At 28.0% G+C, this 16,261-nt stretch overlaps 1 protein-coding gene, 1 long non-coding RNA gene and 1 pseudogene across 7 annotated transcripts in view; 1 reads left to right on the top strand and 2 right to left on the bottom strand.

Moving 5' to 3' along the window:
- The window catches only part of LOC105432943 (ATP-binding cassette sub-family G member 1), a 9,935-nt gene extending 1,622 nt beyond the window's left edge, over positions 1–8,313 (top strand). For 3 of the 5 annotated variants that reach the window (XM_089082584.1, XM_011647962.3, XM_089082583.1), the window contains exons 3-11: positions 2,650–2,767; positions 4,464–4,647; positions 4,986–5,131; positions 5,236–5,474; positions 5,590–5,852; positions 6,116–6,284; positions 6,556–6,812; positions 6,976–7,130; positions 7,406–8,313. In XM_089082584.1, the coding sequence (XP_088938710.1) occupies positions 2,650–2,767; positions 4,464–4,647; positions 4,986–5,131; positions 5,236–5,474; positions 5,590–5,852; positions 6,116–6,284; positions 6,556–6,812; positions 6,976–7,130; positions 7,406–7,595 (1,721 nt within the window). In that variant the 3' untranslated portion in view covers positions 7,596–8,313. Of the gene's footprint in view, positions 1–538; positions 1,055–2,649; positions 2,768–4,463; positions 4,648–4,985; positions 5,132–5,235; positions 5,475–5,589; positions 5,853–6,115; positions 6,285–6,555; positions 6,813–6,975; positions 7,131–7,405 lie in introns of those variants that run through there. The other 2 variants (XM_089082585.1, XM_011647961.3) reach the window with 2 other exon arrangements.
- Positions 8,314–8,751: 438 nt separating this feature from the next.
- On the bottom strand, positions 8,752–11,124 carry LOC105432942 (uncharacterized; annotated as a pseudogene). The gene is made up of 4 exons (XR_016140697.1): positions 10,617–11,124; positions 9,883–10,329; positions 9,530–9,799; positions 8,752–9,387 (listed from the first exon to the last, which is right to left on the bottom strand). The product of XR_016140697.1 is annotated as an uncharacterized LOC105432942 (transcript).
- Positions 11,125–11,744: 620 nt separating this feature from the next.
- LOC148935152 (uncharacterized) lies at positions 11,745–16,209 on the bottom strand. Its single transcript, XR_016140698.1, has 2 exons — positions 15,623–16,209; positions 11,745–13,920 (listed from the first exon to the last, which is right to left on the bottom strand). It is a non-coding gene; the product is annotated as an uncharacterized LOC148935152 (long non-coding RNA).
- Positions 16,210–16,261: the final 52 nt, after the last annotated feature.

Raw genomic sequence — 16,261 nt, forward strand, 5'->3', positions numbered from 1 at the left:
TTTATAATCCATAAAAATTGATAACTGATTAGAATTGTTTAAAATATATATTTTTTAAGAACATTGTCAGGTTCTACGTACACTTAGGGATACACCGTCAAAATAATAGAGAATTCTCACCGAGAAAAATCATTTATTTAAAGATTCCACTTTTTAATATTAAAAAAAAAAATTTAAGAAATGAAGAAAAAAATCAAATCAGAATAGAGATTAAGCGCATTCTTATCAATTATTTCTTTACTTCATCTATTGATTTTATTTTCTTTGCGAAAATGTGATTTTTTTCCCTTGTAATCCTTTATTTGTTGTATATGCTACATAGAATCCTGTAAACCGATGTAAAATAAAAAATTATCTTTTTTCCCTTCAAATCTCTTTCAAAAACTCAATTTACTTCGTTCAATATTTCTTTGAAGTGAGAAGTCGTGATCGTAACGTGATCACGCGCTTTGCTTTTCCTTCCGACAATAGTAAATCTTATCTCAACGAAAACGCGCATTGCCGATAACGCGGATTCACACCAGATGTGACGAGCTGACGGGATGACGGACTTTGAACATTGATTTCGCGATAGCTGTTCGGTCGACAGGACGGACGGAAAGAAGCGAAGATCATTAGTCGTGCGCGTTTAAACGGGCGGAACGCGTGCCAAAAGAACGAAGCGAGCGTGCGTCCCGAGTGAAGTTCTCGCTGTCGCGACGTGACGCGACGCGACGCGCCGGCGCCGTAGGCGCTCAGCCTATTCGCACGGCGTGCGCGGATAAAGGCGCGCGTAGAATCGAACGTTGCGAAGTTGTCCGCCAGTTGATCGGGCGAAAGGAAAGCGCGCGGAGGAGATGTGAAACGCGCTCGCGCGTGGCGAAAACTCGACGCGGAGACTGCCAGCGAGAAAGGCGCGACAACAGGCCGATCCCACGCGACGAAGCGACGATGAGATCCGCGAAAGGAATGTATGATACGCAACGAGCGCACGACGCGCAACAAGTCAACAGGTCGCTTTACCTGCTGTTTGAAGACATAACGTATAGCGTGCGGAAGGGAATCTTAACAAAGGGTAAAGAGTGATATTTAACAGAAAATCACATAAAATTAAGTAAATATAGATTATAGATGTGAATGTGTTTATTGTCGCGAGAGGAGAAGAAAGTAAATAAATATATAACAAAATATCCGATGATAAAATTAATTAGTTTTATTACAGATTTGATTGATTCGAATCTTGTTCAATTATATTATATTATTTTAACGTAACGTGGAATTATTATAATTATTGTTTACAGAATATGAATTTATCACCATTATGTATAGAATAAATAATAATTAAAAAATAATTATTACAAATTATTGTTACAACAGGTAAATAATTCTATTTAAAGTATTTATTAATGTATTGCTTTAAGCGACAATAAGAAAAATAATAAATTTTGTTGTTTACTTTATAAATTTGAAAATTAAGATAAGAATTTGTTGCTTAGGAGACAAATACTTGTTCTCAGAACAAAGACACATGGATAGCAGCTGAGAGCACTTCGAAATCGATAAGATACGTGAGCTACTGTTTAACTTCATTTCAAAGTGTAGGAAGATATGATGCGTGTGTTAATCTTATGATTGATATTCAATTATTGTCGGAATATCATTTATCTAGATCTAAAAAATAGAGAATATATCTATTTTTAGATCTACAAAAATCTCTCAACTAGTTCATGTAAATATATTTCTTTTTCAAAAATGAAAAGCATCTTTTATCCAAATATCTTTAATATTAATTCTTAAAACATCAGATTTAATGAATAATTTCTTATAAACACATTCTACATTTCTACATTCTACATTTCTACATTTTATTAAATTTATTATTATATTAAATTGTACATCCTCTGTCACAATTTAGATTCGTCACTAATAATGTCACTAATAATTTTTATTAAAGTACATCGTAAGTGCAAAAACAATGCTAAATGCACCAAATGATAGTGATCTATGAAATAATAGAGTCATACTTTTTTAGACGTAGCATAAATGAATATAAATCTTGTGATAATAAATTGATAATAAATTAAATATAAAAGAACCAGACTAAACATCAAAGATAAAATGTTAAATTTGTCACAAACATTGAATTTAGATTTTAATTTGAAATATCGACGAGTTACGATAAGACTTATTAGTCTTTCGTTATTTCGACTGCAAATTAAATGAAATATGAGTGCGAAGCGGAAAAAACGCCAGACTCCTAACACCAATCTACTATTATTTCTTTAACATCAAATTATAAAATATGCAAACATTGTACTCTTTGATATGTAATATTGTGTTTTGTAGTATTATTATTCTATGGATATATGTTGTAGCAGCGGCAGCATACCGTTCTTACTTTGCGAGACTTTCACTTCGGTGCATACGACAATTTGTTTAGGTTGACTGTAATTAGGACATTGATTACATTTTGCTTATACGAATTTATCTCTTTTTGCATATTAAATATTGCTTCCTTGTGTAGTCGTTAAATATTTTTTTTTTTATAAAGAACGATTCGATCTGTTTTGTAGAGAAAGAAGAAAATTGCTGTACGCATATTAAATACCGTTTCCTTGCGTGACCATTAAATTTTTTTTACAAAGAACGATTATTCCATCTGTTTTATAGAGAGAACAAAATTGCTGAGCGATCTTAATGGTGACTTTCGACCGGGCGAACTTACAGCTATTATGGGTCTTTCGGGTTCTGGAAAATCTACATTAATGGACATCCTAGCTGGTTTCACGTTAGTATATAATTAATGCTATAAGTCTCTGATAAATTTTATTTTGTGATGAGTAGAGAAAAATGTAATTATCGACTTATGAATTTTTAATATAAAGTGAGAAGATAATAAAAATTCAAGCATTTATTGTCATCGATTATTACAAAAGTTTTACATTAAGATAGTTAATTTGTAATTAGAATTATGATTTTATGAATATAAAATTTATGATGCTTTTATGATGCTTCTTTCCTTTCTCTTATATTTTAAAATGTATTACATAATTTAGAAGTGGAGATTAGTATTAAACTAAAATTAAACAAATTGGTTACATTGGTTTTCTGTAAATATTATGTATACAGTGATTGAAATTAATAAAACGCATGTTTTTATTAATAAATATTATATTGCAGTAATTGAGTTTGAATTAACATTTTATTTACGATTTATTTTTCTTGGTGTATCAAGTGTAGCTTTCCCTATTGTTTTTTATGACACAAAATAAAATAAATAAAATAATGGGGATTGTTTTGTTTTAAAAGAATTGTTTTAATAGAATTCAAAATATTAGAATCAGGACAACCGGCACTTATACTCGACATCTTTATTAAATATTTATTTGTTTGAGAAATTTAATTGCAAATATAATAATCTCGAATACAAAAAATCATGTTCTACTTATAATTGTCATGAGACTTTCGTATTTTCAGATGTGCGTATACTCAGATTTGCAGACAACATAAATTATCATCTCTGATTACTTTTCGACTCTGGCACGAGTCTCTTTCCCTCGGACTGAGCTGTTATCAAATTTCGAATGATAAAATTTCCGGATGAATTTTGAGTTAGACACTGGTTGGCGCAAAATGATATTCATTAATATTATTCCGGCTTGATGAGAATCTTCACTATGATCATAGCTATTGGATCATAGCTGCGTTAAATACGTGCGGTTGAAATCCGCACCTTATCAAATTTCGTCTTAATATTTTTCGAGTAGCGTGATAATTATCGTATGGGATAATTCTGTATGGGATTATAGCTATAACATTTCAATTTTTCAAAGTATCATATAAGTTGACAAATTCTTTTTAATCATGTCATATAAATTAGCTGTGGAATGTAAATTCAGATCGGGAATATCGGGAATAACGAAACTGATAAAAGGACAGCCTTGAATTTAGATATGGGTAATCTTCGTTATCATTTCCATTTTTTTTTTTTTTATTAAAAAGATCATTTAATTTTTATGCAAAGTTGCGGTGCATGTGTACTGGCTGGCTTCAAGGTTGCATGGTTACACATTTGGCTTTATTACATATCAATATCAATATTCAACCGTTCTTCAAATGCACTTGATGCGATGTATCGCGATATCGCATTTTGCAAAGCATAAATGAGATTTTATTCTTATCTCTTTCGCATTCTTATCTTCTTTTGTCTCAGCCTTATCTTCTTCCTTCTTGAGCGTACAAATGTAACAATTGATTGGCAGATTTTGTAAGATACATATTTAATAGTTGACAATAAATTGTTTATTAATTATAAGATATACATGTTGTGTGTGTATTTGTTAATCGGTTAATCAGTTAGTTGTAATTTCGCTTATCTTTGCTCGGAAAAGATTTATTTGACACGTGGATTATTGATTACGTACTATGCGTAATGATATGGAGAACTTACGTGATATAGATTATAGCAACTTGTTGTATTTTAGGACAACCTCGGTTAGTGGCAGAATTATGGTGAATGGGCGTCAGCGAAATATGTCAGAATTTCGTAAACTATCCGCTTACATAATGCAGGACGATAAATTGCAGCCACTTTTAACGGTGCAAGAAGCGATGCTTATTGCTGCTGATCTCAAACTCGGATTGGACCACTATGAGAAATTGCAGAAGGTAAATTCCATTATATAGAAAATTTTTTAACTATTAAATAAACTATTTAATAGTTAAAAAGATATATAAAGTTATTGTTTTATGGAAGAAATCATTTTTATTTTAACGGAAAAATATACATATAATATTCTTATGTTAGCAATAATCAATAAAAATTTTTTAAAATTTGAAAAATCTATATGTACCGTGAGTCAGGAAATGTGTGTAATAAAATTTGATCTTGTTAAATTGAAATTGTAAATATGTTCAATTGTAGATATAGGCGAATTACATGCTGATATTATGTTATATTTTTCTAAAATGGGAATTTATTACATGAAAATTTTTTAATTTCACAGATCGACGAAATATTAGTAGCAATGAGTCTCGACGAGTCTCGTTATACGCTTACTGGCGAACTTAGCGGAGGCCAAAGAAAAAGACTTGCCATAGCACTTGAACTAATTAATAATCCACCAGTCATGTTTTTTGATGAACCTACAAGGTAGGTATTACATGATTCTCTCAACGAAAGCCTGTACTTATTTTCTTTTTTATTTTTGTCACGTACCTCTTATGCAATTGTAATCGTAATTTGTCTTTTTTTAGCGGTCTAGATAGCGTTACTTCAAAACAATGCTTAGCACTTTTGAAGCAATTAGCGCAAGAAGGACGAACTATAATCTGCACGATTCATCAACCGAGCGCGACCCTCTTTAACATGCTGGATCATCTTTATGTAATTGCTGACGGTAATTGCGTTTATACGGGCAGCACGTATAATTTGGTGCCATATCTAAGTAGTATAGGATTGCACTGTCCGACGCATTATTATCCCGTTGACTTCTGTAAGCTTCTTTCTTCTTTCTTCTTTTATTTTCTTTTTTTTTTAAACGAACATATCGCTCGTTTAAAATGCAAGAGTCTTGGTATCATAAATTTAAAATTATTCTTTTTTTGTAGTGATGGAGATATGCAATGGCGATTATGGTCCCCATGTATCCAAATTGATGGAATCGATCGAAAATGGCAGATGTGATATATGGAGATCGAAGAAAGACTTTCATTTAAAAAGCAATGACATTATTAATTTGGAACAACTCGGTCCTAAGAGACTGTATTCCTACGAAATAGAATTTAAGCATACCCCATATTATACTGCCAATTCTTGGAGACAATTTTGCATTCTTGTCAAAAGAAATGCAATTAAATTATTTCGCAATAAAGTAATATTGCTGCGCTTTACAAAATCTTATTTTATATGCAGGATACGTTTTGCTATGTACAAGAGACATTACATTTAGAAATTTACACTTTCTCTTGTACAAATATCGAGAAGGAAATGATTTATAATCAAATAAAGTTCAGTTCATTAATTAATAAAAATGCGATCGATTAGTTTATATTATAGTGTAATTAATCATTTTATAATATTAATTATAGTATAAATATTAATAAATCTAAAATTCTTGCAATTTTTTATTTACAGGTCTTAACGCTCTCACGGATCTCAATGCACTTTGCGATCGCTCTGATTATTGGCATTTTATATTTCAGAATTGGTCAAGATGCCGCTTTCGTTTTAGATAATTTTAATTTGTCATATTTCAACATAATGTTTCTTATGTACAGTGCGTTTAGTCCTACAATGCTTATGTGTAAGTTTGCACGTATTTAATTGCAGCGCAATCTAATTTTCAAAAATATATATATTTATCTGACATAACATGCACAGTAATATACATAAATTAATGTATTAATGTTTCAAGAATGAATAGAAATTTAATTGTATATAAATGAACAATTAAAATATAAAACTTGTAATATTCATAATGTAACTTGTAGTAGTCATATAATTTTAGAATTTATATTAAAATCTAACCAAATATTTTCTAAAATACAATGGCGAATATCTTTTTTGTTTTGCAGTTCCTTTGGAGTTACCGATAATCGTACGTGAACATTTTAATCGTTGGTACAAACTACGATCGTATTATTTAGCGAATAAATTGACTGATTTTCTGCTTCAACTTATTATCACATCTATTTATTCCATCATAGTATATTATATGAGTGATCAGATTAATGAAAGTAGAAGGCTTGGATTATACATGCTTATGTGCTTCCTCGTTAGTCTAGTTGCCCAAACGGCTGGTCTCATCGTAGGGTCTGGATTAAAAGTCCAGGTTTGTATTAATCTATTTTGAGATACACATTGTCACTTTATATAAAAAATCTTGTATTATCTTTATTTCTTTTCTTATCTTGGAGTGAAATCGATTGCGTAAATGGAAAATTAATATCATTTACGCAAATACAAAAAGTAAATTAATAATTGCTTTATTTCAGAATAGTGCAATTTTTGGACCGTTTACAATGATGTTTTTCATTATGTTTAGTGGTTTCTTTGTGCACGCCAAAGACGTGCATCCGTACTTAAATTGGTTGTTTCACCTATCGTTTCTCAAATATGCTTTTGAAGGAGTATTGATAGCTATTTATGGGTAAGACTATTTAATTTTTACTTTAATATATGGTAACTATAGTAATTCTAATTTATATTATATATCTTGAATTTTGCAAATTTATATTTTTATATAACATTTTTGTTGAGTTATTATTTAAAATAACTATGACAACAATAAAACTAAAATAACATAAAATAACGGAAACAGTAACATTAGGTTATTATTTAAAAATAATGAAGTTAATTTGTTGTATTTGTTGTAATATTTTTTTTTCTATTACAAAATCTAAAAGCAATTATTTATAATTGTAGTTACGATCGAGCGAAATTGAAATGTTCGGCAGATTATTGCCATTTTGCTATTCCTGAAAAGTTCCTCATCGAATTTGATATGAAGCATGTAAATTACTGGCACAATATGACAGTATTGATATTATTTTCTATTACCTTGGATATCGTGGCATATATTATATTAAATATAAGAATCAAGAAACATACATGATACACAGGATGATATATTTTGGGATAAAACTTCGTATAAGTTTTACAATTATATACGGCAGGCGGGTAAATAAAATCTCAACGGGTCTATTTGTTAAGATTGACTGATTTCTTGTAATCTATGTGATTTATATCATACTTATATAACACAATTTAATGTAATTATGTAATACACAGAGAAATAATAATGTTAGATAATTGTCTTACAAATTGATACAAACAAATAAAATACGTTCTAAAAACAACTAAAAAAATAAATATGTTCTAAATTTGATAAATTTAATAGAGATATTTCATTATCTTCGCTATTTATTATTATTTTGACGAATATAATTTCAATTCAAATTTACCATGACATTTTTCGTCATTCAGTGTACGAATTTTTATTTTAAAATGGAAATTGAGTTTTTTTTATTGTGCAATATGCTATCTTTCTATTGTTATAAACAAGATAGTTAATTAAAACAATTAAAAATCAAAAAGTTGTTATTATACACAAAATAAAATAAAGTCTTTCTTCAATATAAGAACATTAAATCTTATATTAATATTTGACGTAAATTGGCACAATTGACGTAAACTTCTTACATATATTCATGTAATGAGAATGTTATAAGAATGTTTCAAAAAGCAATTTTACCTTGTAAAACATTAATTTACATAGTACAAAAAATACAATTATTGTAAGAATAATTTTTAATAAAAACGTTATGAATATATGCGAACATATATATTTTTTAAATAATCTATGTTATTTTAAATACTAAATGCAATTTAAATATAAATTTATTTACAAATTAGACCAATCTGTTTTTTATGATTCGATTTTGAAAAAGCGTAGTAATATATTTCCAGTCACTCTATATATATATATATATATATATATATATATAGAGAGAGAGAGAGAGAGAGAGAGAGAGAGAGAGAGAGAAGACATAATATACAAAAAACAAATTATACGAACATTTGTATAATTAATTCTTTGCATCTAATATACTTATCAATAGAATCTCTTACATCAATAACTGAGTACTATTTTGCATTTATCATTCTGTTTAATCATATATATTTTGCATTTATTATTCTGTTTAATCATATATATATGATTAAACAGAATAATAAATATGATTAAACAGAATAATAAATGCAAAATAATATCCAGTTATTGACGTAAGAGATTCTATTGATTCTATTGAAGTATATTAGATGCAAAGAATTAATTATACGAATGTTCGTATAATTTGCTTTTGTATACTATGCTATTTCTCTATACAAAGTAACAGTATAACTTAACAAAAGTTAAAAAAAGAGCTAAGAAATATAAGTATTATTAACGGAAAAAAAAAAGTATAAAGCATTTATATCCCAAATGTAAGTAGATGTTAATATTAGCAATTAATATATTCATTATGTTGTTTTTCTCCTATCAATCCGTACTGCCAGCGTGATAGTGTAATAGCTAAAGTCCTCTAACCTTAGATAGACTTGAGAGAGGCTCATGTCCAGCAGTGGACAAAAAAAGAATTCTTTAATGATGATGTTAATTCTAGTAACTCAATCTATTGAAGAATAATTAGAAGAAACTACGTTTCAAATATGATACTTTCGAAGCTTAGACAGCCGTGCTTTATTATTGCTGTACAATAGAGAAACTTGATAACTGTTTTCTCGACATTTCCTCGAGTTCTGCGTGCTTCTTTGGGCTAAATTCTGCTGCTTCTTTAAGTATCTTGCGTAGCAGTTTATTGAAAACTGCTCGGAAACTTGAGAATTTTAAAAAATAAAATATAAATCTAAAACAATTGAAATAATAATAATATAAAAATATACATATTTTGCAATATATGATTGCATTGCCTGACAATTTGATATCTAATATTCAGGCATTTCCAATTACATTGATAAATCAAATTTCAATCAATAAATAACACTCACGTCCAGATTTTGTGAACAATCCACTCTACATAGTTCATTGATGCATACAAACGCGGCATGCTTATATTTAACGTACTCGAAAAGAATAACAGTGTCGTTTTATAAGGCATGTAGCCAATCCAAGAAAAGTAACTTAACGATTCGATGAGACATCTCGTCATGTGCATCCATTCGGGTGTAACATCCTTAAAATTGGGTAATATCCAATACTGATAAATATCACGAGTGCGTTGTCTTATTTCTTCGAGACTGTCGCGGCAAAAATTATAACTGAAAAATTATGCGAATGTAAAAATCTTAGACCATCTGACAACATTGTACGCTTATTTCACCAGTATCGCACGTATATATACTTCTCCTCTATCCCGAGGCAATATCCATAACATCTCCACATGTGACAATAAGCTTCTACATCGTCGTCGATTGCATTATGTATGCCAATTTTTTCCGGATAGAGTATAACTAAGCTAAGGAAACCGCATTGTGCCAACATCATATCCGCGAGATTCACACTTTTCGGTTTGTATGGGGAATTGTCAATCAAGAGATAAGGACGTTGTAAATATTTTTCAAATGTACAAGCTTCGGCGAAATCGTGCATAAACAATTCGCGATCTGGGCACCACGGCTTCGCGATTTTAGACTCTTTGTCGATTTGCTCATTATCGAGTCCGCACAATTTTTTTCGCATCATTAAATGCATTTTGCGCGCAGATTGCATGTCCTTATAGGCAGATGTTCCTTTAATCCAGGGTTTTCCTTCGTACCAACTAAAGAATCGTTGTATAGTCGAGAGATACCTTCACAAATTATTATATTTATATATTTATTATATTTATAGTTTCCATTTTTATTATATAAAATAAAACTGAATAGATTGAATATAATGTTACGTATAACTGGAAGAGAATGCATATGAAATCAAAGATATTTCAATGATAATATTGTGTCACAAAAGGTTAGCGAAAGACATTTATAAATTCTAAGAAATAATAGTAGATAATTTTAATATTAATAGAATCACTCTTATCTTTGTTATGAACCAAAGCACTAAGATTTGATCGCAGAAAGTTAAGCATAAAAGTACCTTTTATACGCTAAATACGGTGTATGAGAGCGTTTTGATAGAATCAATGGTTTTAGAGCCTCGTCGAAAGAATATACGTGCATAATGCCTAGTATTGTGGCAAAGATAATTGCGGTGTAATTTTCTTGTACGAATTTCTGCCCTCTACGGTTTTTTTATCCATATCCAGCCATTCGGGTACTTCTTCCAGTGGTCGGCCACAGTCTCCTTCGTAATAGAACGCTGGAATGAAATCCAGCAAGGAATTCGGTACGTTTGGAAAAAATATAGCGAGATTTTCGTTTATCCACGCGCACTGCTCTCGCACGGTCCAGTTATCGAAATCGTTTGGAAATTGATTTAAATCAAATTTGCTTTTGAACATTTTCACATATTTAGATTCAGTTGTACTTTCCGAATTATCTTTAGAATCTCTATTCATACTTTTGCTGTCAGAAACCATTGTGTTTTAATAAATGAATTTGTTGCGGCACAAGTAATGAATGCAACTGCAAAAATTCAAATTATGTTCTCCCTCTTATCTCAGAATCACTTTGTTCGAGCCGCTTCCCACTCTTATTTGTGTCTTTAATTATTGAGACGTGGTAGGGATATTTCTTTGTTAAGAATATTTAAATAACCAAGTAGAAAATAGGAATAGTTATTACACATCATAAAATCAGTATTTTTATGAGATACTTGTTGATTTATTATTTATTGTTTGAAACAATTTAACATTAACATTATTTTATACATTTTATTACTTTTGTACATTTTAATACACAATATATTTTAACTTTAAAAATATGTATATTATATAAAAATATAATAAAAGAAATTTGGAAATTGTTTTAAATCAAATTTGCTTTTGAAGATTTTTATGTAGGTCCTGTTGAACAATCCCAATTATCTTTAGAATCTCTATTAATATTTTTGTCAAAAACCATCATGCTTTATAGTTAAATTTTTCGTCGCAAATAAAGGACACGACTGCGGAGATTCGCAGATCAGAGAGATTTTTATGTATTCAAGGTTTAAACTGGTACTCCTCTTCCTCTCCCTGCTTGTTTTATTTAATGTTTAAGAACGTGGAATATTTTCTCTTTAAGGTGTTTTGATGAATAAAAACGACATTTTATATAATCAGAATTTTTATTTTTTTTTGTTTTAGAATATCTGCGTAATATAAATCTGCAAAATATACAAAAAACTCTTATCCATTTATCTTAAGTAATCAAATCCTAAGTAATCAAATATTCATATCTATATTTATCTTCATATCTAAAACTCAATTATGATTCTATTCTGCAATAGAACAAGAAAAATTACATGTTATAATACATATTTAATACATTATTATTTTATTATTATTATGTATACAAATTATTTAAGTTATTTTTATTATGTATACAAATCACTTTTTGGTTACATTGTGTAAATGTCTTGTAATGAAGGAAATGCCTTTTAACTAACGGGAATATTGCTAAAGTTAGTAAAGTATAATATTATTGTATAAATAAAAATTTATATTAATACATTTTATTTATTTTTTCTTATTATATGTTTTTATTATATAAAATAGAATTAAATAAATTAAATATAATATTATATTTATTTTCAATTTTCAAAGAATGCATATTGATTAGGGATATTTAAACAGTAATATTGTATCACAAAGAGTTAGCGTATAAAAATCATATATATATATATATATATATTATTACCACGGAATTATAACAATTTTGCTATATTAATACGATTATTCTTATCTATTTTACAAGTCAAAGTGCTGGATACATTATATGATTATCGCAGAGAATTAAATAAAAAACAGAATACTTTTTAAATGCTAAGTACGGTGTAGACGAGCGTTTTGTCAGAATCATTGGTTTTAGAGCCTTGTTGAAAGAATATACATGCATAATGCCTATTATTTTGGCAAAGATAAGTGCGGCGTAATTTTCTTGTACGAATTTCTGACCTCTGCGGTATTTATCCATATCCAGCCATTCGGGTACTTCTTCCAGTGGTCGCCCGCAGTCTCCTTGGCAATAAGCTGCAGGAATGAAATTCGGAACAAAGAATTCGGTACGTTCGGAAAAAACATGGCGGTGTTCTCGTTTATCCACACGCACTGCTCGTGCTACGGTCCAGTTGTCGAAATTGTTTGGAAATTGCTTTGGATCAAATTTGCTTTTGAACATTTTCACGTATTACGAGATCCAGTTGAACTATCTTCAGAATCTCTATTCATATTTTTGCTATCAGAAACCATTATGTTTTAAAGACGAATATTTTGTAACGAATAAAGAATACAACTGCGATCATTTTTCATTTGATCATATTCACTTTAGAGCAATGTTCAAGCGCTCTGTTTACCGATTTACGTCATCTGATCATTTAAATGTAGTAAGGATACTTCTTTTTTAAGAAGTAAATAGAGATGATATGTTATATAGAATTAGCGTTTTTTATTATATTTTTATTATTTGAAACAGTCTAGAATTGATATTATTCTGCAACTCATTATTTAAATATATCAATGTTCTTTTTTATTTTGTAATATATATTATAAAACATAAAAAAAGAAGGTGAATTAAATTGAAAATATTTATAAACCGACAATGTGTTTTAACTTTAAAAATATGTAAAAAAGTCACTTACTACTAATTAATTTTTTAATGCTTATAAATATTTTTTTAAATTTATAAATATGGATTTTCACTAAGTTTTGTTTTGGCCATGTGTTGTTATTGTCGGAATTGCGACATGTTTAACCAAATCCAAATATATCTCTCTTAATATTTCGATAATCAATTTATTGATACCAAACTAAATAGAATATTACAATAATAATATTTATAATAAGATAAAAATTTTTATTGTCTACAATGTTTGTCTAAATTCAATTTTTTAATAACTTTATAAAATAAATAATATTTATTACAGTTAAATAATTATTATAAGGAGATAATTATTACAGTCATTATTATTTGTTTTAGATTTATATCTATTATTATGTTTTACTATTAGACATTTTTATATCTATTATACATTTACATTTATTACTTTGTTATTATTGAAACAAAAATAATATTGCCTCAAGTCGTATAAAACCTGAAAGAAACTAATGAGATACGATTAAATTTTTTACTCCTTCTTGTGTTTACGAGGAATATTATCTCGAGATCTCAGACAGAGAAAAATTGATCAATTGAATTAATGAATTGTATTGATGAATGTTTTCTCTGTATTAGAATCGATTTTTAACATTGTGGACATAAAATTTAAGATTTTAATTGATTCATTACAGTCATTTTGACATCTAAAACAAAAAACACATAATTACAATTTTTGCAAGTGATATTAAAATAAAAATAATCTTTGATAAAATAATATTTGCAATCCATAAAACAAATTATATAAAAAACTTTTATTTTGTCCCCCCAGTAATTAATATATGTCTAAAACTGAATTGTGATTCTACTTTATAATGGAACATAAAAAAAATCATTGATACGTGTTAACTATCTTCACTTTTTATACAGACATTCTTTTTTGCATATTCTGTTCTGTTTATAGAAGAAGTACATATATATATGTAGAAGATTGATAGAATAAAGCGTACAAACATTTTAAATCTTCGCTTCAAGATAATTTTCGCATAATTTTGCAATTATATAATTCTATCGCGTCACTATAATATAAATGTCTTCTAATGAATTTGTAGGGTTATCTAAGACATTTGAAAATTAATAAGTGTGTGGATTATTAGTGACTTCTTCCTTGCAATATATTTTATATGGAATATATAATTTCTCACAACTTTTTCTGTAAAAAAGAATATGTCATCCGCTACAAGATTATATCTTCGTCAATTTTATCTTAAATATTTTAATATCTATATTCTTTCGTTCCGCTCTTTTCACCGATTGACAGTTACAAGTATACATGTACATGTGTATGTATTGCGCTTTTGATTGCAATATTATTTTGTGCAGTTGATTTTCTCGATGAATCTCTATAACGATTATATAAGATAGTCGTAAAATATATATATAATTATATATATATAAAACATGAGGCATATATAATGTGAATAAAATCAATGCGTTGCCCAAGTTTAATTTTTTATTTAATCCTGCGATATAGAAAGATCGGATATTTTTTTATAATTATTTTTATTATTATTTAATAAATAAATTTTAATAAATAAATTAATATTTATTTATAATTTTGGAATTTCAATTTTTTGAGTGTATGCAAATTTAAAGTTCAAAGAGTTTGTGATGCATGGTGGAATATTATTTATATTTACTTTTATAAATAATATTATATAATTTTCATGATTATATAATTGTCAATGAAAAGTCTGATAAATTGAATAAACATTTTATTTAAATTAAGAAAATAAGATAGAGGAAATATAACTTTGTTTCTGTAAAATATGTTCAGAGATATATATATTATCGCAATACGAATTTGAATTTGCATTTTATTCTTACACTTTATTCTTACACGTAACATACATAAATATTTATTTATACAAATAAATATATATTTATGTATTTTATACAATGTCTAAGGATAAAATGCAAATTTCAATTTGTATTGCTATGATGTTAACAATTGTACAACAAAGACACAGCTGAATGATTCATGAAAATTAGAGCAGGCACTCCGAAGTCATCATCGAGACAAACTTAAATTTTTTTTTGATAGAAATTATAACTAATTATATAAAAGTTAAGTAAAGAGAATGCTGAATTGATGAGCAAACTCCGACGAAAACGTTCACACATATGCATATCTAAACATATATTTATATACGTACTATATACATTCATACATATATTTCTGCACACATATGAATCTCCTAAATTTCATATAAATGATAACGTATCAACACTCAGATATAATATTTCTCTGTTCATATTTTCTATAAGCTTCCAAATCATTGTGGAGGTCTTAAAATATTCTTGTCTATTGAATAAATATGGGTGAATAGTTTCTATTTGAATACTTACTTGGTATTACTTATATCAAGTGAATAAGTGGCTTAGGTAATAACAGGAAACTGTAATATAAAACTTTTTCTTGTTTTTTCATATTGTTTTATAGCTATCCATATTTATTTTGATTTTCCCTCATTCTGAAAAAGGATTTTTTACTCAAATTAAGGAAAGCAAAGAAATTAAAGAAATACGAAATATATGTTCAGCCGGATCATTGTATTTTGGTTTCTATGTTTCTAGTATTTTTAAAATTTAAAAATCGCGAATTTTGGGACACCCCGTATATTAGAATTTTATGCGTTAACTTTTTAAGAACTTTATTCTTTTGAGACAAATTTTATTAGATTTATATAATTAAATTCTTGGTAATTTTACGAATTAACACTAAAGATGACTTATAAGATCGAACAACTATTTTTATTTATATTGATCATTGTTTAATTTTTATTTTATTATAACCGATTTAAAACTTACTATACATATATATACGCAATAATATAATTTTACATACGTTCATAAATATGTAATAATATACATTAACATATAAAAAATCAATTCTTTGATATTAATTGGTTGATCAAGATCTTCCTGTGCGAACATCAAGTACGGGACTGCATTTAATCATTTATATCATTTATATTGCTATCAATA

Source organism: Pogonomyrmex barbatus, unplaced genomic scaffold, assembly GCF_055798465.1.
Source record: "Pogonomyrmex barbatus isolate J1 unplaced genomic scaffold, ASM5579846v1 scaffold6, whole genome shotgun sequence".
NCBI lineage: Eukaryota > Metazoa > Arthropoda > Insecta > Hymenoptera > Formicidae > Pogonomyrmex > Pogonomyrmex barbatus.